The sequence below is a fragment of the Symphalangus syndactylus genome, chromosome 6, assembly GCF_028878055.3.
Source record: "Symphalangus syndactylus isolate Jambi chromosome 6, NHGRI_mSymSyn1-v2.1_pri, whole genome shotgun sequence".
NCBI lineage: Eukaryota > Metazoa > Chordata > Mammalia > Primates > Hylobatidae > Symphalangus > Symphalangus syndactylus.
Genome location: NC_072428.2, coordinates 57,536,950 through 57,560,614, shown reverse-complemented (window position 1 = coordinate 57,560,614; position 23,665 = coordinate 57,536,950). Strand labels below are relative to the sequence as shown.

General features: G+C 34.5%; 1 protein-coding gene across 11 annotated transcripts in view; it reads right to left on the bottom strand.

Annotated features, from left to right (window-relative positions):
- The window catches only part of ACER3 (alkaline ceramidase 3), a 156,625-nt gene that overhangs the window by 83,324 nt on the left and 49,636 nt on the right, over nucleotides 1-23,665 (bottom strand). For 9 of the 11 annotated variants that reach the window (XM_055283014.2, XM_063641400.1, XM_063641395.1 and 6 more), the window contains one exon: nucleotides 20,559-20,669. The exons of 1 other annotated variant lie outside the window; for it this stretch is intronic. In XM_055283014.2, coding sequence (XP_055138989.1) covers nucleotides 20,559-20,669 — 111 coding nt within the window. Of the gene's footprint in view, nucleotides 1-20,558; nucleotides 20,670-23,665 lie in introns of those variants that run through there. One more of the 11 variants, XM_055283021.2, reaches the window with a different exon arrangement.

Below are 23,665 nucleotides of genomic sequence, written 5' to 3'. Positions count from 1 at the left end.
AGGGGAAAAATAATAAAAAAGAATGAACAAAGCCTTCAAGATATCTGGGACTACATAAAGTGACTGAACTTATAAATTATCAGTATTCCAATGGGGAAGAGAGATCAAAAAGTTCAGAAAACATATTTAAGGAAACAGTCAATAAAAACTTCCCAAGTCAAGCAAGAGAGTTAGACATCCAGATTCAGGAGGCCCAGCAATCCCCAGGCAAATACACTGCAAAGAGGACATCACTATGGCATATTATATTCAGAATGTCAAAAGTCAAAGTAAAAGAAAGAATTTTAAAATTAGTAAGAGAAAAGTATCTAGTCACCTATAAAGGAAACCCCATCAAACTAACAGCAGACTTTCTAACAGAAACCTTACAGGCCAGAAGAGAATGGAATGGGATTATCAAAGTGCTGAAAGAAAAAAAGAATCAGCCAAAAATTTTATATCCTGCCAGAATAAATTTCACAAATGGAGGCAAAATAAAGTCTTTCCCAGAGAAGCAAACACTGAGAGAATTTGTTACCACTAGACTGGTCCTTCAGGAAATGCTCAAAGGAGTCTTAAACATGGAAACGAAAGGTCAATAATCACCATCCTGAAAACACATGAAAATATAAAACTTGTAAGTCTTATAAAACAATTGCACAAAGGAGGAAAAGAATCAAATAGGAACACAATAGAAGTTCATTAAACCACAAAGACAAAAAGACAACTAGAAAACAATTAACAATGGACAGGAACAAAGCCTCACATATCAATATTAACCTTGAATGTAAATGGATTAAATGATCCACTTAAAATATATAGATTGACAGAATGGATTTTAGAAAGCATGATCCAGCTATATCTACACACAAGAAACTCACCTTACCTGTAAAGACACATACAGACTGAAAGTAAAGAGATGGAAAAAGACATTCTATGAAAACAGAAATCGAAAGTGCGCAGGAATAACTATACTTGTAACAGATAAAATAGACTTTAAACCAAAAACAGTAAAAAAAAAAAAAAAAGACGAAGGTCATCACATAATGATAAAGGTATCAATTCTGCAAGAGAATATGAAAATCTTAAATATATATGCACCCAACATCAGAGCACCCAAATTCACAAAATAAGTATTATTAGACCTAAAGAAAGAAGTATACAGCAATATGATAATAGTGGGGGGGGTCTTCAACACATCACTCACAGCACTAGATAGATCATCAAGATAAAATTAACATAGAAACATTGGACTTTAGACCAAATGGACTTAACAGATATTTACAGAACATTCTATCCAACAACTACAGAATATATATTATTTTCATCAGCACATGGAACACTGTATAAGATATACCATGTTAGGCCACAAAATAAGTCTTAAAATTTTTTAAAAAATCAAAATCGTATTAAGTATCTTCTCAGATCACAGTGGAATAAAGCTAGAAATCACTACCAAAGGAACTCTGCAAACTATACAAACACACAGAAATTAAACAACATGCTTCTGAATGATCGCTAGGCCAATGAAGGCAGGAAGATAGAAATTTTAAAATCTTTTGAAATAAATGAAAATCTAAACAACACACCCAAACTGGTGGTATACAGCAAAAGCAGTGCTAAGAGGGAAGTTGATAGCATTAAATCCCTACATCAAAAAAGCAGAAAGATCATAAATTAACAATTCATGTCACACCTCAAGGAACTAGAAAAACAAGAACAAACCAAACCCAAAGTTAGCAGAAGAAAAGAAATAACAAAGAGCAGAAATAAATGAAACAAACAAACAAAAAAAGCAAAGGATCAACAAAATGAAAAGTTGGTTCTTTGAACAGATAAATAAAATTGATAAACCACCAGCTCGACTAACCAAGAAGAGAGAAGATCCAAACAAAAACAATCAGAAATGAAAAGGGAGACATTACAATTGATACCACAAAAATACAAAAGATCATCAGAGACTATTATAAACAACTATACACTCTGCCTAGAGGAAATAGATAAATTCTGGGAAACACACAACCTCCCCAAATTAAACCAGGAAGAAATGAAACTCCTGAACAGATCAATAATTACTAGTGAGATTGAATCAGTGATTAAACAAAAAAAATCTCCCAACAAAACAAAGTCTAGGACTAGATGGATTCACAGCCGAGTTCTACCAAACATACAAAGAAGAACTAATACCAATCCTCCTGAAACTACCCCAAAAAATCAAGGAGGAGGGAATTCTGCTTAATTCTACAAAGCCAGAATCACCATGATACCAAAACCAGACAAGGACACAAAAACAAAAAAGAAAATTACAGACCAGTATCTCTGATGAACATAGACATAAAAAACCTCAACAAAATACTAACAAATCAAATCCAACAGCACATCAAAAACATAATACACCATGATCAAGTGGCATTTATCCCAGGGAGGCAAGGATAGTCAAATATATGCAAATACAAAAATCAACATATGCAAATCAATAAATGCAAAACATCACATAAAAAGAATGAAGAACAAAAACCATATGATCATCTCAATAGATGCAAAAAAAGTATCCATTAAAAATCAACATCCTTTCATAACAAAAATCCTCAACAAGGCATAGAAGGAACATATATCAATATAATAAAGGCCATATACAACAAATCCATAGCCAACAACAAACTTAATGGGGAAAAGTTGAAAGCATTCCCTCTAAGAACTGGAACAAGACAAGGATGCTCACTTTCACCACTCTTTTTCAATATAGTATGGAAGTTCTAACCAGAGCAATCAGGCAAAAGAAAAAAATAAAAGATATCCAAATTGGAAAAGAAGAAGTCAAATTAGCCCTGTTTACTGACTATATGATCTTATATCCAGACAATCCTAAAGACTCCACCAAAAAAACTCTCAGATTTGATCAATGAATTCAGTAAGGTTTCAGGATACAAAATCAATGTACATAAATCAATAGTATTTCTATAAATCAACAATGATCTATTGGAGGGCCAAATCAGGAAAGCAATCCCATTTACAATAGTTAAATAATGATAATGATAATAATAATAATAAAATACCTAGAAATATATTTAACCAAGGAGATAAAAGAGCTCTACAAGGAAAATTACAAAACACTGATGAAACAAATTGTAGAGGACACAAATAAATGGAAAACATCCCATGCTCATGGATTGGAAGAATTAATATCATTAAAATGATCATACTGCCCAAATCAATCTACAGGTTCAATGAAATCCCTATCAAAATATCGTAATTTTCCACAAAATTAGAACAAACCTATTCTAAAGCTCGTATGAAACCAAAAAAGAGCCAGAATAGCCAAAGCAATCCTAAGTGAAAGAGAAAAGAACAAGGCTGAGGCATCACATTGCCTCAAGTGAAAAGAACAGGCTGGAGGCATCATATTGCCTGACTTCAAACTATACTGCAAGACTGTCTCAAAAAATAATAATAAATAAACAATTAACATTAATTAATTTCTGTCTCCCATGCTAGACTATAAGCTCCAATGAACATTGGTTTTGAGAATTGTAACTAGCACATAATAGATATTCAGTAAATATTTTTCAAATAAATTTTAAAATGACTAAATTCTTTTTTTTCTATCCTTTATTTATTTATTTTTTATTTATTTATTTTTTATTATTATACTTTAGGTTTTAGGGTACATGTGCACAATGTGCAGGTTTGTTACATATGTATCCATGTGCCATGTTGTTTTGCTGCACCCATTAACTCGTCATTTAGCATTAGGTATATCTCCTAATGCTGTCCCTCTCCCCTCCCCCCTCCCCCCAAGCTATGCTGTAAACCAGAAACCTCACAAATTACTGTCTGTTGCTGAAATATTTCTCCACAAAGCCAAAATTCCCACTTCTTTCTACAAAATCTCTTTCAACACCAACAACTAAGTGCATATCAGTTAAGGAGTTGTTATGGGTTTTTGTCAAAAAATAAAAAACTGAAAATCTTGTTATGGTATTCAGCAAATATCCTTGATTTGAAATAAAATCTCTGTTCCAGGTGAAGTTGTGTTTCTCTCTCTTCTCCCCTTCTCTTCCCTGCTTTCTGTGTGTGTGTGTTTATACACACATATTTGGTGGGGAGACTTAACTCAGTGTAAAATTCAAACATGAACATAAGAAAAGAAGTTTTAGCAAAATTTGCCTAATGTTTAGAGGTGTTTAAAATAAAGCATTCATTTTTTTCATTCACTCATCCATCGAACATTCTCATGTGTTTAGTTTGTACCAGGTATTGCTGAATGCAGAAAATCCAGAAGAATAAAACTCAACCCCATTTTTAGGAAGCTTCGTCTTATAGAAGGGACAGATACTTAAAAACAGATTATGACAGTACTATATACAGTGATATAAGTGCAATCCAAAAAGTAAGAATAAGGTATAGAAGTAGCACAGAGGAAGAAGTCATTTACCACAAGAGTTGGTGGATAAGGATTGTTAAGTCAGAAAAATACTCCTATAATCGCTACCCACTTCTGTTCCTAGCTTTACTTATTCCAAAACTCTCATTCATTGCTAAGTTGCTTGGTATACTATAGACTATACACACTATTGTCTACATGTACTTAGATTTGATGATAGTATACCAATAAATCTTTTAAAATGTTCAACAATTCTTTTAAAACAATTAAACATTTTATTTTAAAAATATTTTAAACCATTGCCCATTTAGAAAAAAAAGTTACAAAAGTATTACAATGAACTCCTATACACCCTTAAATTAGGTTTATTCATTATTAACATTTTGCATTTTATCTTTATCTCTCAATATATTTAAAAAGTTGGCTGGGTGCGGTGGCTCATGCCTGTAATCCTAGCACTTTGGGAGGCTGAGGTGGGAGGATTGCTTGAGGCCAGGAGTTCAAGACCAACCTAGGCCAACATAGTGAGAAGCCATCTCTGTTTAAAAAAAAAAAAATTAAGTATATAAAATAAAGCAATAAACACATTGTTATGTTGTTCAACTATTTGAAAGTAAGTTGCAGAGAGCATGACTCTTTACCTCTAAATACTTCAGCATGTATCTCCTAAGCATGGACATTCTCTTATATGATCATATGATAATAAGTAAATTCAGGAAATTTATCATTAATGTAGTATTATTGTCTATTATAAAGTCCTTATTCAACTTTCACTGATTCATCCAATATTGTCCCTGTAGAGCTTCTTCCCCTCATGCCCCAACCCAGAATCTAAGCTGTGATTACATATTGCATTTAGCTGTCATGTCTCTTTTAATCTGGAACAATTCAAGATGAATTATTTGTTTTTCATGACACTAACATTTTAGAAGCACACAGGACAGTTGTTTTATAAACTGCTCCTCAATTTGTTTTTTTCTGGTTATATTTTCTTAATTTCATTCAGCACTTTTGGCAATAATACTGTATAATGATGTTTCCTTTTCGGTGTATCACACCAGGAAGAACCTGCTGTCAGTTTGTACCTCTGTTTTTGTTTGTTTGTTTTTAGAGATAGCATCTCACTCTGTCACCCAGGCTGGAGTGCAGCGGCACAATCCTGGCTCACTGCAGCCTCTACCTCCTGGACTTAAGGAATCCTCCTGCCTCAGCCTTCTGACTAGTTGAGACTACAGGCATGCACCACCATGCCTGTCTAATTTAAAAGATTTTTGTTTTGCAGAGACAAGGTCTCACTATGTTGCCCAGGCTGAATGTACCATTATTAATGCTGTTAACTTTGATTACTTGAAAACAAGATGGTATCTGCCAGATTTCCCCACTGTTAACATTCTTCCCTTTGTAAATAATGAGTAATCTGTGAGGAAATACTGTGAAGTTGTAATTATCTTGTTGACCACACACTCTGACCCAATAGTTTTATATTCACTGATGACTCTTGCCTAAATCAGTTATTTTATCATTCTGTTTACATTTATTAGTTGGCATTCTACTTTTTTTCAGCTTTCTCTTCTCACCCCATTTGTTTGTTTTTTAGAATCATAAGAACTCATGGATTATTTTTTATACCACATGTTAAAATTTATTACTGTTATTTTTCAGATTATTAAGTTCTGATTGTCCTGGTTTGGCCAAACTGCCTTCTGTGTTATTTTGACATGATTCCCTCATTTTTTTTTTTTTTTTTAGCTCTTACTTTCTGACAAGATGTTCCAGGCTTATCTTGTACTTTCCCTGCCTTAGCCCAAAAATTGGCCACTTCTCCAAGAAGTTTTGGTTCCTTTCAGTGCAGAAAGACTTAAAAACCAAAGCCTAGCATTATTAATAGGTATGTTCATTGCTACTATGCTGCTATTGCTCCCAGCCCCTTTCAGACAATAGAGCATTTGAAATCAATAAAAAAAAAAAACAAAAAACATGCTGATACCTCTAACTCCAATCCAATACCACAGGGTTTTTCTTGCCTTCGCTCATCCAAATCTGTACCTCCCTTCTTCCACAGTGAGAATCCTAGCTCCTAACAATATCAATATAATTTTTCAAGGCCAGACATGCTGGCTCACCTGTAATCTGAACGCATTGGGAGGCTGAAGCATGAAGATTTCTTGGGGCCAGGAATTCAAGACCAGCCTGGGCAACATAGGGAGACCTGTTTTTACCAATAAATAAATAAGTAAGCCAGGTGTAGTGGTACGCACCTGTAGTCCCAGCTACTTCAGAGGCTGAGGTGGGAGGATTGCTTCAGCCTGGGAGGTTGAGGCTGCAGTAAGCTATGATAGTACCATTGCATGCCAGCCTAGGTGACACAGCAAGACCCTGTATCAAAAAAAAGTTTTTCATTTGCTTTTCTAACGCAATGGGTCAAGCCTGTAATCTCAGCATTTTGAGAGGCCAATGTGAGTGAATCGCTTGAGCCCAGGAGTTCCAAACCAGCCTGGGCAACATGGTGAAACCCCATCTCAACAAAAAAATACAAAAATTAACCAGGCATGGTGATGCATGCTTGTAGTCCCAACTACTAGGAAGACCAAGGTGGGAGGATTGCTTGAGTCCTGAGGTAAAGGCTGTAGAGAGCCGTGATTGCACCACTGCATTCCAGCCTGGGCAGCAGAGTGAGAACCTGTCTCAAAACAACCACCACGACAAACAAACAACCCCAAAAAACAAAATCCTAAAATGTACACAAAGACAGCTTCAGACAATGGCAAAGACTTGGAACCAACCCAAATGTCCAACACTGATAGACTGGATTAAGAAAATGTGGCACATATACACCATGGAATACTATGCAGGCATAAAAAAGGATGAGTTCATGTCCTTTGTAGGGACATGGATGAAGCTGGAAAACATCATTCTCAGCAAACTATCACTAGGACAAAAAACCAAACACTGCATGTTCTCACTCATAGGTGGGAATTGAACAATGAGAACACATGGACACAGGAAGGGGAACATCACACACCAAGGACTGTTGTGGGGTGGGGGGAGGGGGGAGGGATAGCATTAGGAGATATACCTAATGCTAAATGATGAGTTAATGGGTGCAGCACACCAACATGGCACATGTATACATATGTAACAAACCTGCACATTGTGCACATGTACCCTAAAACTTAAAGTATAATAATAATAATAATAAAAAAAATTGCTATACCCATACCACTACCAACAATAAACATATAGTAAATAAACGTAGCAAAGCGAGGTTTTCTTTTCTTTTCAGATTGGGGATATGTAATGAGAATACTATTTCAAAAGTTACTCAGATTTAGTCTGGATAATCTAGTTACATTTTTGAATATGTGAAATAGTAACATACTTTTGAAGTAAAAATACAAACATACATACTCAGAAGTGTCACTCTCTCCTCTATCTTTTCCACACCATTTCTATCCACCCCCTGCAGTAGACAGTTTCATTATTTTCTGGTTCATCTTATTTCTTTTTGAAAAAATAAGTAATGTGTATATTTTCTTTTTACTAGGAAAAAAGTTGTATACCAACTTTTTAAATATTATTTTACATTCTCATCTTTTATTTACTTAACATATCCATATCAGTTCAGTGACGTTTCTCATCCTTTCTACATCTTCATAGTACTCATGATGTACATATACCAGTTTATTCAACCAATTTTCGTAAGTCTGTTCACATTATTTTGTAATTACAAATAATACTGCAGTAACTGTGTACATTTAATTTTGAACTGTTGATGGCATATCTTCACAGAAAATTCTTAGAAGTGTGATTGTTGGGTCAAAGGATAAATGCATATATAGTTGTCAGATATTGCCAAATTCAGCTTCAAAAATTTTGTGTTCTCATCAGCAATGCATGAAGAATGCCTGTTTCTCCCACAGCCTTGCCAAAAGAGTGTTGTCAGGAGTCTGACATTTTGCCCATCTAATAAATGAGAAATAATGTATCAGTGTAGTTTTCATCTGCATTTCTCTTATTAAGTAAACTGAATATTTTTTCTTATACTTGTGAGCTATTTTTTATCTTTCTTGGAGAATTTTGTCTTTGACCACTTTTTCCTATTGAATTTTTCATCTTTTTATAATTCAATGCTTAAAATTATTGGCCGGGCACGGTGGCTCATGCCTGTAATACCAACATTTTGGGAAGCTGAGGTGGGCAGATCACTTGAGGTCAAGAATTCAAGACCAGCCTGGCCAACATGGTGAAATCCCATCTCTACTAAAAATACAAAAATTAGCTGGGCATGGTGGTGCACTCTGTAATCCCAGCTACTCGGGAGGCTGAGGCAGGAGAACTGCTTGAACCCAGGAGGGGGAGGGTGCAGCCAGCAAAGATTGTGCCACTGCACTGCAGCCTGAGCGACAGAGTGAGACTGTCTTAAAAAAAAAAAAAAAAAAAAAGAAAAATTGTATATTAGGAATATTAAACCTTTTATTGTGAACATTTTTTTTACCATGTGGCCTTTTGCTTTTGAGTTTGCTTATGCTATTTTTTGTCATGCAAAAGCGACTTTATTTTTTAATACAACGTAAATGTTATATAACAAAAGTTTTTTTATTTTTACATAATTTGTCAACCTTTTCCTTTCTTATACCTGAATTTTGAATCATAGAAAGTCTTTCCCCAAAGATTCTTCCCTATGTAAGAATGCACACACGTTTTCTTCTAGTAGTTGTAAGATTTTTATTTTTACTTTTAGGCTTCTTATCAATTTAGAATTTATTCTTATGTATAAGGCACACATCCAGTTCTTTTCCTCAGCATCACTTATTAAAACACATCATCTTTGCCCCAGTGACTAGAGATGCCATCTTTATTAATACTAAACCCCAATATAGATTTCGGTCTATTTCTGTGCTTCTTAAAAACTCCACTGTATGGTCTATCGGAATATCAGTGCTATACTATTCTAATTCTAATCTACTCTTTGCCTGCCACCATCCATGTAAGAAGTGACTTGCTCCTCCTTGCTTTCTGCCATGATTGTAAGGCCATGATTTCCCAGCCATGTGGAACCATAAGTCCAGTAAACCTCTTTTTCTTCCTAGTCTTGGGTATGTCTTTATCAGCAGCATGAAAACAAACTAATACAGGGTGTTTTGTTGTTGTTTTAGGAATTACTTTTGCATCAGTGCTATACTAAACCCCAATATAGGTTTTGGTCTATTTCTGTACTTTTTAAAAACTCCACTGTATGGTCTATTGGAATATCAGTGCTATACTATTCTAAAAATTTGTTTTCATATCTGGTAGGGCTAGTACTCCCTTAGGGCTCTCCTATTTTTTAGGGATTTCCTAGATATACTTACATGTTTATTTTTTCATACAGACTTTACTATCAACTTGTCTAATTCAAGGGAGAAAAAAGCTTATTGGTATTTTTATTAGAGTCATTTACGTTATTTTTTTCTTGGTACCACTGGCTTCTGTCTCTATTTTGTTAATTTCTGCTTTTATCTCGATAATTTCCTCCTTTTAATGTTCATTTGGTTTACTTTGTTGTCTTGTTTAATTACCTTTTGAGTTGAGGTTTTAATTAAATTTTCTCCTTTCACATTTTCTCTTTTATTTTCATTAAATGTTTAAGTCTATAAAGTATCCTTGATGGCTGCTTGAAATAAATCCCCATAGATTCTGATATGCAGAGTTTTCATTGCAAATATATTTCAGAAATTCCATAATTCAGTTTCCATTTTCCCTTTTAACCAATAATAAATAGAATATTCAATAATTCTATAATAGAAGCCTTTTTCTAGTTTGATTTAGTTGTTGATTTCTAGTGTAGATGCATTGTGATCAGAGAATGTTGTTTTAATATTTCTACTTCATGGACATTACTGTTTTCTTTTTTTTTTGGAATTTTTTAAATTTTATTTTTTAATTGACAAATAATTACATATTCGTGGAGTACATAGTGATGTTTTGATACATATAATGCATAGTGATCAAATTAGGGTAATTACTATATCCATCATGTTTTCTGTTTTTATGAACATTCTATGTGCACTTGAGAAGGGGGTATAGTCTCTATTATCAGGATGTAAAGTTCAGCATAAATCTTTAAGATTTGCCTTATTAGTTGTGTTGCTTAAGTCTTTTTAATATTTTTTTTTGTCACTTGACTTCTCTTGTACCTAGTGTAGCATAAAATCTTCTATTATTTATATGTTTTTATTTCTTCTTGTACCCGCCCCCCCCCCACAATTTCTGCCATATAAAGGTGGTGGCTATATTATTTGTTACAGAGACATTAATAACTGTTATATTTTCATTGTAAATCACAGCTTTTAGCATTATAAAGTGCTTCTTTGTCACATATAATGCTTTTTGAAGGGAATTCTACTTTATATGGTATCAACATCACTACCCCTGCTTTTTTATTATTTCTATTTCTTTGATATATTTTTGCCCATTATGTCAAACTTTTCTGAATCACTTTGTTTTAGGTGTATCTTTTGCATATAGCATGAACTTGGGTCTTGATTTTGCTTCATGAGCCAATTTGAAAATCTTTTTTTTTTTTTTTTTTGAGACAGGGTCTCACTCTATCACCCAGGCAGGAGTGCAGTGGTGAAATCTTGGCTCACTGCAGCCATGACCTCCTAGGCTCAAGCAATCCTCTCACCTCAGCCTCCTGAGTAGCTGGGACTACAGGCATGTGCCATCATGCCTGACTAATTTTCTGTAGAGACAAGGGCTCACTATGTTGCCCAGGCTTGATGAAATATATCTCTTTTTTTATAGTTAAGTCAAACAACTCTGTCATATTGTTTTATTATAATTATCACATTTTATTTTATATTTACCATCTTTCCCTAAGTAATGTGTCTTTTTTACTTTTTTCTTTTTTGTTTCTTTTCTTTTCCTTTTTTTTTTTTTTAAAGAGACAGGGTCTCACTATGATGCCCAGGCTGGTCTTGAATGCCTGGGCTTATGCAATCCACCTGCTTTGGCCTCCCAAAGTGCTGAGATTACAGGCATGAGCCACTGTGCCCAGCCCTTTTTCACTCTTTTAGATAAATTCTTTTGATATTTAGGAAAGGGGTGCAATATGGTTTGGCTGGGTCCCCACCCAAATCTCATCTTGAATTGTAACACCCACAATTCCCATGTATCATGGGAGGAACCCGGTGGGAGGTGATTGAATTATGGGGATGAGTCTTTCCCATGCTGTTCTCATGATAGTGAATAAGTCTCACAAGAGCTGATGGTTTTAGAAAATGGGAGTTTCCCTGCACAAGCTCTCTCTTTGCCTGCCACCATCCATGTAAGAAGTGACTTGCTCCTCCTTGCTTTCTGCCATGATTGTAAAGCCATGATTCCCCAGCCATGTGGAACTGTAAGTCCAGTAAACCTCTTTTTCTTCCTAGTCTCAGGTATGTCTTTATCAGCAGCATGAAAACTAATACAGGGTGTTTTGTTGTTCTTTTAGGAATTATTTTTGCATTAAGCCTTTTTCAGTACTCATGACCAGATGGACATTCTAGTACAGTGTGGCCGGTAGAACTTTCTGCAGTAATGAAGATGTTCTATACCTGCACTGCCCAATATAGTAGTCACAATCCACATGTGGGTATTGAACACTTGAAATGTGACTAGTGTGACAAAGGAACTGAATTTTACATTTTATTTAACTGTAATTAATTTAAATTGCAACATATGACTAGCAGCTACTAAATTGAACAGTGCAGTAACAGTGGATTCATCAGGAAGGAGTCATATGTACAGTATTCAATGAGTATTTGTAGGTTTAAAACTGTTTTTCTATAACTAGAGCACCAGGAGAACAACCTAGTTGGAATATAAAATACTTGGCTTATACTTCCGCTTCATTTTTTAGAAAATGCTGCTCCACTGGTATTTTCTTTGTATATTACTGATAAGGTCTGATGCCTGTGTAATTTTTGGTCCCTTGTAAGTAATCAAGGCTTATTTCCAAGAGCTTTGAGAACAATTTCATTTTTACAATCCAATAGTTTTACTTGGCTCTATCTCAAAATTGATCATTCTAAGTCAGTTTACCAGGCAAAATTGGACCTTTCAATATACATATTAAAGTCTTTTTTCATTTCTAGAAAGTTGTCTTGAATTATAATTTTAAATATAATTATGTTCCACTGGTTCCCCCCACACCACCTAGGGACTCCAATTATATGCATGTTGGATCTTTTCTGTCTGTCTTCCATTTCAATCCTTTTTTCTCTGACTCTTTTGATTTCTTTATCTCCTTTTAATTTCCTTGCTTGTTTCTCTGACTTTCTGCCACAGCCCTTATTAAATATTCAGTAGACTCTACTGTCCCTCAAGCACACTGTAATTTAGTCTTAATTTCTTTATTAAGTTCGATGAATTCTAATTTTGTTTCATCTTTTTTGAGGGGAGGAATTGAGCTATTTCTGTTATTAGTTTTTAAATTTTTGATTCATTTCTTTGTTTGAGGCTACTTAATTCAGTTAGGAGTATTGTATTAAATCTTCCTTCTGTTTCATAGTTTGTTGTGGGGAAGAAATTCTATCACCCAAATGGTTTTGATTCTCATTTTCTGTTTTTACCCTAATTTTGTATGGAAATGGGCTGCATTTTGGGGGGTCTATTTTATAGAAAGAGTAAAGATTTTAAGTGGCTTACAAGATTTCTCATTCAAGACTGCCCACTTCAGTCAGAATAGTGAAGTTTCATATATATATATATATATATGAAATATATATATATGAAATATATATATATATGAAATATATATATATGAAATATATATATATATGAAATATATATATATATGAAATATATATATATGAAATATATATATATATGAAATATATATATATGAAATATATATATATATGAAATATATATATATATGAAATATATATATATATGAAATATATATATATGAAATATATATATGAAATATATATATATATGAAATATATATATATGAAATATATATATATGAAATATATATATGAAATATATATATGAAATATATATATATGAAATATATATATATGAAATATATATATGAAATATATATATGAAATATATATATATGAAATATATATATATATGAAATATATATATATGAAATATATATATATGAAATATATATATATATGAAATATATATATGAAATATATATATGAAATATATATATATGAAATATATATATGAAATATATATATGAAATATATATATATGAAATATATATATATGAAATATATATATGAAATATATATATATGAAATATATATATATGAAATATATATATGAAATATATATATATGAAATATATATATATATGAAATATATATATATGAAATATATATATATGAAATATATATATATGAAATATATATATATGAAATATATATATGAAATATATATATGAAATATATATATATGAAATATATATATATGAAATATATATATGAAATATATATATGAAATATATATATGAAATATATATATGAAATATATATATGAAATATATATATGAAATATATATATATGAAATATATATATATGAAATATATATATATGAAATATATATATATGAAATATATATATGAAATATATATATATGAAATATATATATGAAATATATATATATATGAAATATATATATATGAAATATATATATATATGAAATATATATATATATATGAAATATATATATATATGAAATATATATATATATATATGAAATATATATATATTTGGGGAAGCAGTGAAGGGAGAAGTTGATGTATTTTGTAATTCTTTGTTTTCAGTAGGATCTTAATTCCCCTCAACGTTCTTCTTTTCTTTCACTAACACATCTCCAAAGGGCACCTCCCCCTTTCTACTTACCTCTTTCCCAAAAGTGATGCCTTTCCAAAACTACCACCTTAGGTCTGACACACTTTCAAGTCCTTTACCTTTAGACAGTACTGTGATCTACCAGATCTTAGACTGCTTTCATAGATTCTGCCTTTACTGTGGAGTTTTATCTTTCTATTGCTATTTTTGTCAAAATTAGGCCCTTGAGTCCTCTCTTCTCTTTTCCATATAGTTTTTCAAACATCTCCAAGTCTGAAACACTGAAAACAGTTCCGTTGGAACTTGGTGTTTATTTCTTACTTTAAAATAAATTGAAGTTCATGATATTCTTTCTCCTAGTAAGGCTGAAAGTGTAGGTTGCATGTAGTTCTATTTGTTTTCCTTATTAATCTGTATGTTTTTCTGGGAGAATAAGTGGACAAACTCCAACTTAGGAGGCCACCATTATTCTAAGGCAATTGGAAATCCCTCAGGTCTTTTTATTCTTATTGTTGTTACAGATTGTGATTTGTCCATGTTTTATAAATATTATGAAAACACCCTAGAAAAAAAGCAAAGGGATAAGTCCGTAGACAAGTCTTCCTTTTAAAGATAAATCAACTAACTTTCTTAAAATGCATATGAGCAACAGATTCTGAAATTAAAGTCTCTCATACCTAATAAGTAATCTAAGGTAGAATCTGACATGATTCACTATAGCTTACAGTTTTGGGATAATTAGAAGTCCTTTCTGTCAATGTGGAAATACTCACCATTAGCTAAAACAAAAGAAAGAGACTTTAGAGAGTTATAAAAAATAAATAGGGCGAGGCACAGTGACGCACACCTGTAATCCCAGCAGTTTGGGAGGCCATGGCAGGAGGATTGCTTGATCTCAGGAGTTTGAGATTAGCCTGGGCAACATGGTAAAATCCTATCTCTACAAAAAAATACAAAAATTAGCCAGGCATGGTGGCATACGCCTGTAGTCCCAGCTACTTGAGAGGCTAAGGTAGGAGGATCGCTTGTACCTGGGAGGTTGAGGCTGCAGTGAGCCGACACTGTATCACTGCACTCCAGCCTGGGTGACAGAGTAAGACTCTATCAAAAAAAAAAAAAAAAAAGCAACTCCAAGACACATAATTGTCAGATTCACCAAAGTTGAAATGAAGGAAAAAATATTAAGGGCAGCTAGAGAGAAAGGTTGGGTTACCCACAAAGGGAAGCCCATCAGACTGTCTCTTGACAGAAACTCTACAAGCCAGAAGAGAGTGGGGGCCAAAATCAACATTCTTAAAGAACATAATTTTCAACCCAGAATTTCATATCCAGCCAAACTAAGCTTCATAAGTGAAGGAGAAATAAAATCCTTTACAGACAAGCAAACGCTGAGAGATTTTGTCACCACCAGGCCTGCCCTACAAGAGTTCCTGAAGGAAGCACTAAACATGAAAAGGAACAACTGGTACCAGCCACTGCAAAAACATGCCAAATTGTAAAGACCATCGAGGCTAGGAAGAAACTGCATCAACTAACAAGCAAAATAACCAGCTAAAATCATAATGACAGGATCAAATTCACACATAACAATATTAACCTTAAATGTAAATGGGCTAAATGCTCCAATTAAAAGACACAGACTGGCAAATTGGATAAAGAGTCAAGACCCATCAGTGTGCTGTATTCAGGAGATCCATGTCACGTGCAAAGACACACATAGGCTCAAAATAAAGGGATGGAGGAAGATCTATCAAGCAAATGGAAAGCAAAAAAAGGCAGGGGTTGCAATCCTAGTATCTGATAAAAAAGACTTTAAACCAACAAAGATCAAAAGAGACAAAGAAGGCCATTACATAATGGTAAAGGGATCAATTCAACAAGAAGAGCTAACTATCCTAAATATATATACACCCAATACAGGAGCACCCAGATTCATAAAGCAAGTCCTTAGAGATCTACAAAGAGACTTAGACTCCATACAATAATAATGGGAGACTTTAACACCCCACTGTCAACATCAGACAGATCAACGAGACAGAAAGTTAACAAGGATATCCAGGAATTGAACTCAGCTCTGCACCAAGTGGACCTAATAGACATCTACAGAACTCTCCACCCCAAATCAACAGAATATACATTCTTCTCAGCACCACATTGCACTTATTCCAAAATTGACCACATAGTTGGAAATAGAGCACTCCTCAGCAAATGTAAAAGAACAGAAATTATAACAAACTGTCTCTCAGACCATAGTGCAATCAAACTAGAACTCAGGATTAAGAAACTCACTCAAAACCGCTCAACTACATGGAAACTGAACAACCTGCTGCCAAATGACTACTGGGTACATAACAAAATGAAGGCAGAAATAAAGATGTTCCTTGAAACCAATGAGAACAAAGACACAACATACCAGAATCTCTGGGACACATTTAAAGCAGTGTGTAGAGGGAAATTTATAGCACTAGGTGCCCACAAGAGAAAGCAGGAAAGATCTAAAACTGACACCCTAACATCACAATTGAAAGAACTAGAGAAGCAAGAGCAAACACATTCAAAAGCTAGCAGAAGGCAAGAAATAACTAAGATCAGAGCAGAACTGAAGGAGATAGAAACACAAAAAACCCATCAAAAAATCAATGAATCCAGGAGCTGGTTTTTGATAAGATCAACAAAATTAATAGACTGCTAGCAAGACCAATAAAGAAGAAAAGAGAGAAGAATCAAATAGACACAATAAAAATTGATAAAGGGGATATCACCACCAATCCCACAGATATACAAGCTACCATCAGAGAATACTATAAACACATCTATGCAAATAAACTAGAAAATCTAGAAGAAATGGATAAATTCCTAGACACATACACCCTCCCAAGACTAAACCAGGAAGAAGTTGAATCCCTGAAGAGACCAATAACAGGCTCTGAAATTGAGGCAATAATAGCCTACCAACAAAAAAAAGTCCAGGACCAGATGGATTCACAGCCGAATTCTACCAGAGGTACAAGGAGGAGCTAGTACCATTCCTTCTGAAACTATTCCAATCAATAGAAAAAGAGGGAATCCTCCCTAACTCATTTTATGAGGCCAGCATCGTCCTGATAGCAAAGCCTGGCAGAGACACAACAAAAAAAGAGAATTTTAGACCAGTATCTCTGATGAACATTGATGTAAAAATCCTCAATAAAATACTGGCAAACCGAATCTAGCAGCACATCAAAAAGCTTATCCACCATGATCAAGTGGGCTTCATTCCTGGGATGCAGGGCTGGTTCAACATATGCAAATCAATAAACGTAATCCAGCATATAAACAGAACCAAAGACAAAAACCACATGGTTATCTCAATAGATGCAGAAAAGGCCTTTGACAAAATTCAACAGCCCTTCAGGCTAAAAACTCTCAATAAATTAGGTATTGATGGGACGTATCTCAAAAACAAACCCACAGCCAATATCATACTGAATGGGCAAAAACTGGAAGCATTCCCTTTGAAAACTGGCACAAGATAGGGATGCCCTCTCTCACCACTCCGATTCAACATAGTGTTGGAAGTTCCGGCCAGAGCAATCAGGCAGGAGAAAGAAATAAAGGGTATTCAATTAGGAAAAGAGGAAGTCAAATTGTCCCTTTTTGCAGATGACATGACTGTATATCTAGAAAACCTCATCGTCTCAGCCCCACATCTCCTTAAGCTGTTAAGCAACATCAGCAAAGTCTCAGGATACAAAGTCAATGTGCAAAAATCACAAGCATTCTTATACACCAATAACAGACAAACAGAGAGCCAAATCATGAGTGAACTCCCATTCACAATTGCTTCAAAGAGAATAAAATACCTAGGAATCCAACTTACAAGGGATGTGAAGGACCTCTTCAAGGAGAACTACAAACCACTGCTCAATGAAATAAAAGAGGACACAAACAAATGGAAGAACATTCCATGCTCATGGATAGGAAGAATCAATATTGTGAAAATGGCCATACTATCCAAGGTAGTTTATAGATTCAATGCCATCCCCATCAAGCTACAAATGACTTTCTTCACAGAATTGGAAAAAATTACTTTAAAGTTCATATGGAACCAAAAAAGAGCCCATATTGCCAAGTCAATCCTAAGCAAAAAGAACAAAGCCGGAGGCATCACTCTACCTGACTTCAAACTATACTACAAGGCTACAGTAACCAAAACAGCATGGTACTGGTACCAAAACACAGATATAGACCAATGGAACAGAACAGAGCCCTCAGAAATAATACCACACATCTACCACCATCTGATCTTTGACAAACCTGACAAAAACAAGAAATGGGGAAAGGATTCCCTATTTAATAAATGGTGCTGGGAAAACTGGCTAGCCATATGTAGAAAGCTCAAACTGGATCCCTTCCTTACTCCTTATACAAAAATTAATTCAAGATGGATCAAAGACTTAAATGTTAGACCTAAAACCATAAAAACCCTAGAAGAAAACCTAGGCAATACCATTCAGGACATAGGCATGGGCAAGGACTTCATGTCTAAAACACCAAAAGCAATGGCAACAAAAGCCAAAATTGACAAATGGGATCTAATTAAACTAAAGAACTTCTGCACAGCAAAAGAAACTATCATCAGAGTGAACAGGCAACCTACAGAATGGGGGAAAATTTTTGCAATCTACTCATCTGACAAAGGACTAATATCCAGAATCTACGAAGAACTCAAACAAATTTACAAGAAAAAAACAACCCCATCAAAAAGTGGGTGAAGGATATGAACAGACACTTCTCAAAAGAAGACATTTATGCAGCCAACAGACACATGAAAAAATGCTCATCATCACTGGCCATCAGAGAAATGCAAATCAAAACCACAATGAGATACCATCTCACACCAGTTAGAATGGCCACCATTAAAAAGTCAGGAAACAACACGTGCTGGAGAGGATGTGGAGAAATAGGAACACTGTTACACTGTTGGTGGGAGTGTAAACTAGTTCAACCATGGTGAAAGACAGTGGGGCGATTCCTCAAGGATCTAGAACTAGAAATACCATTTGACCCAGCCATCCCATTACTGGGTATTTACCCAAAGTATTATAAGTCATGCTGCTATAAAGACACATGCATATGTATGTTTACTGCGGCACTATTCACAATAGCAAAGACTTGGAACCAACCCAAATGTCCATCAATGATAGACTGGATTAATAAAATGTGGCACATATACACCATGGAATACTATGCAGCCATAAAAAAGGATGAGTTAATGTCCTTTGTAGGGACATGGATGAAGCTGGAAACCATCATTCTCAGCAAACTATTGCAAGGGCAAAAAACCAAACACTGCATGTTCTCACTCATAGGTGGGAATTGAACAATGAGAACATTTGGACACAGGGTAGGGAACAACACACACTGGGGCCCGTCGTGGGGTGGGGGGAGGGGGGAGGGATAGCATTAGGAGATATACCTAATGTAAATGATGAGTTAATGGGTGCAGCACACCAACATGGCACATGTATACATATGTAACAAATCTGCACGTTGTGCACAAGTACCCTAGAACTTAAAGTATAATAATAAAAAAAAAACAGAAAAGAAAAGAAAATGAAAAAAAGAAACTACTAGAAAGAATCCACTTTATTTGGTATTTTTTATTTATTATGATGATGCAAGAACATGACAGAGGACAGAAGTGATTTCACTACGTTAGGCTCTGGTAGTGATTTACCCATCCATCCAGTACTTATTGAGGAACACTAAACTGCCAGACAATGGGGACGCAAAGATGATTAAGACAGTCCTCCACCTCACAGTCAAGTAGAATATAACATAAGTCACAAAAGGTTTGATGGTATCCTTTCCAAAAAGTTTAAAACTATGCAAAACTATACTATGTATACTTTTAAGGATATATACATACATAGTATAAACATGAAAACATGCGAAAATGATAAGCATCAAATTCAGCTCTTGGGGATGGGCTGGGAGGCTGAGGGGGATACAATCAGGGAGGAATACAAAGGAGTTTCAATTTTATCTGTAGTAATTTCCTTAAAAAAGAAAAAGATCTGAAACAAATATTATAAATTGTTAGGACCTGACAAAACTGGGTAGTAAGATATGTGGGTATATTTGTTATATTATCTCTATTCTTTTTTGTATGCTTAAAATATTTTGTAATTTCTAAAACATTTTATTCAAAATGCAGTTCAATTCACTGGCAAGGTTTTTGGAGTTTTAACTAAGAAGTTTCAGAATATATTCAAGTTATGTAATAACACAAAATTGAAAACTGCTTTTAGAAATCAATGAGAAAAATGGCCCATTTGAATACTGTACATTTCTTCAGATATAGTGTTATACATACCTGTGAGTGCTAAATAAGAAGCAATGTACCGTTTTTCCAGACCGTCTCTAACACTCTGAACTGCACCGAACATTGGAGGTATAATCATGATCAGGTTACTCACTGTATTCCCTTTAAGAGAAAAACATAAGAAGACATTTAGGTTAATCAATAGCACTTTAAATAAAGATACATTCATGTAGCCTTTAACAACAATTACACAAGTAACTTCTCAGAAAGACATTGGGAAGATATTTTCAAGGTGCTGAAAAAAAATTCTGTACTCACCAAAAATTTCTCACAATAATCCAAATAAAATAAAGATACTTCAGACAAATAAAACTAAAAATTTTCCACCAGCAAACCCACTAAAGGAAATTCTAATTTCTAAAGGCAAGCAAGAAAAAGATCTCAGGAAGAACCTCAGAGATACAGCAAAAAATGAGTTGGGGAAGGCAGCCTATACCGATGCACTGAAATTGTGGTCCATGGATGCAGTATGACACGATGAATACAGGATTGGCTTAATTTTGTTACTTGGAATACAAAAGCAACAAATTGCAGTTTACATTTTGTATATCTCTTTAACATTTCATTTTTCTAGTAATGTTTTAATTTCTAGTTTCTGTTTCTAGTAAAACATAGAAGGCTTAATTAATGGATCTTAATTTGATCTTTGCTCCTGTCTTCACAAAAACAAAGTGCAAACATGAATAGCAAAGGAATAGTAAAAAACCCCAGTAGAATTTATAAGTAAATAACATGGAGAAAGAAATGGCTAAACAGTATTTTATAAATTTGATTATCGGAAGAATAAAGTGGCACAATATTTTCCAAATTTCAAAAGAATGATTTTCAGCAGAGGTGCTAATATCAAGACAAACAATCAATTCACTGAGAGGGTAAAAGAAAACATTTTCAGTCAAGGATTAAAAAAATATACTTACAACATATCTTTTCTCTGGAATCAACTGGAGAATGTAATGAGTGCAAACAAGGAAACTGACCATGAGAAAGGATGACATGAGAGCTAAGAAACATGGGCTGCAATACAGGAGAGAGGTTCAAAGAAAAGGCTCAAGACTGCAAAGGGACCAGGGACCACACAGTCCATCCAAACTGCGGCAGGAGAACCAAGAACTGCAGGAAAGAAATTTCCAAGAAGAAAAGGAAGAAAAGGATAGACAATTTGATAAATTAAAAAATTTCGGGAAAAAAATGCCAATGGGCATTTGACAGAAGTGTTGGAAAAATTTTACTATAACTCATTCAACCAGTCCTCTATAACTGTAAACATTCAGGTTATTTCCCATTCTCACTATTACAAGCAATATTGCAATGAATAACCATATATATTTACAAGTGCAGGTAATACTGCAATGAATAACCATACATATTTACAAGTGCAGGTATATCTGTAAAATAGATACACAAAAATGAGATTGCCCAGTCAAGAAATAAATCTATTGGCCCAAAAAGTAGTAAAAGAAAACATGGACGCGTTGTTCTTTCTTTTACAATGAATAAGGATGGGTATAATTTTACGTTCTTTTGTATTTCTTCTCCTATGAAAGGTATTTCATGCCCTTTGCCAGTTTTTCTATTGGTTTTTCCTTTTTCTATAAGAAGGAGCCCTTCTTGTAAAAGGGATATTAATATTAACCCTATGTATTTGCTGTGGACAAATTTTTGGTGCTTTTTTTTTTTTTTTTTTTTTGACAGAGTCTTCCTCTGTTGCCCAGGCTGGAGTGCAGTGGCGTGATCTCAGCTCACTGCAACCTCCACCTCCTGGGTTCAAGAGATTCTTGTGTGTCAGCCTCCCGAGTAGCTGGGAACACAGGTGCATGCCATCATGCCCAGCTAATTTTTGTATTTTTAGTAGTCTACACAGAAAGAAATGTTACCATAGAGTACACTATCTGGCTTAGCAGTGCACATTATTTACATAGCCATACTGATATTATGGATGTTACATCCTAACTACTTATTTAGTAAAAAATTATGCTCTGACTTTATTGAGAAACTATAGTGGGGAAAGCAGGGATGGTATAAAAAAGCAAAATCCCCAACCACCAAAACTAGAAGACAACAGACAGTATCTTAAATTTACAGATCCAGAAATAGGACTGTAAGCAAGTTATTCAGAAATCTGGAGCCAAATTAATAAAAAAAAAAAAAAATAGCTGGCCAGGGGCAGTGGCTCACACTTGTAATCTTAGCACTTTGGGAGACCAAGGTGGGAGGATCGCTTGAGCCCAAGAGCTCTAGAGCAGCCTGGGCAACACAGACTCATCTCTATAAAAATAAATAAATAAATAAATAAATACATACATACATACATACATAAAATAAATGTTAACAAAGTTATTGCCAGACTTCTGTTTCCACACAAGATGAAGAAACAAGAACCAGATTTATCCTCTTACCTGAAATAAGGAGAAGAGGGGAGAAGAGGGAAGGGGAGGGGAGACAAAATATATGAAACAACTATTTTCAAGACAATAGACATTAGGCAATGATTCCCAAGAAACCAAGAAACAAACGGAGGCCCCTATGATTGCCCCTAACTTACTGCCTGGAGTACTCAAGCCACAGCATAAGGAGGGAGTACCCAGGGGGAGCTTGGCAGGCTGCCTGATGAGGAAACAAAGCGGGGAGTTCAGGAAGACCAAGGTGACTAGATTTCACAGGAGACAGTATATGAGAGACAACTTCAGAGAGAAAGAACTCAGGAAATCTATAAAGGGCCCCCTAACTATTCAGCAGAAGACTGATCAGCAGATGTATATGAGCAAACTAGTCGAAGCCAGGAAAGAATCATGGTGAAAATATGAGAGGGAACAGTACCAGGTGTTCACACATAGCCAGTAGACACATAGCCAGAGACAGTGCCTATTACCACAAGCTGAAATATTAAAATTTGTATCACACTGGGCACTGGATAAAGGAATCAAGAAGGCCTGGCCTCTGTAATAGGGAATAGCTAGTACTAGATTGAACCCTGTTCCAGACACACCTAACAAATCACAAAAGCAAAATCCAAAAGGATCAAACTGTTTCCAAGTAGCTTCACTGAAAATCAGAACAAAATTCAAGACTATTTATAGTAATACAAAAATTATTCAGCA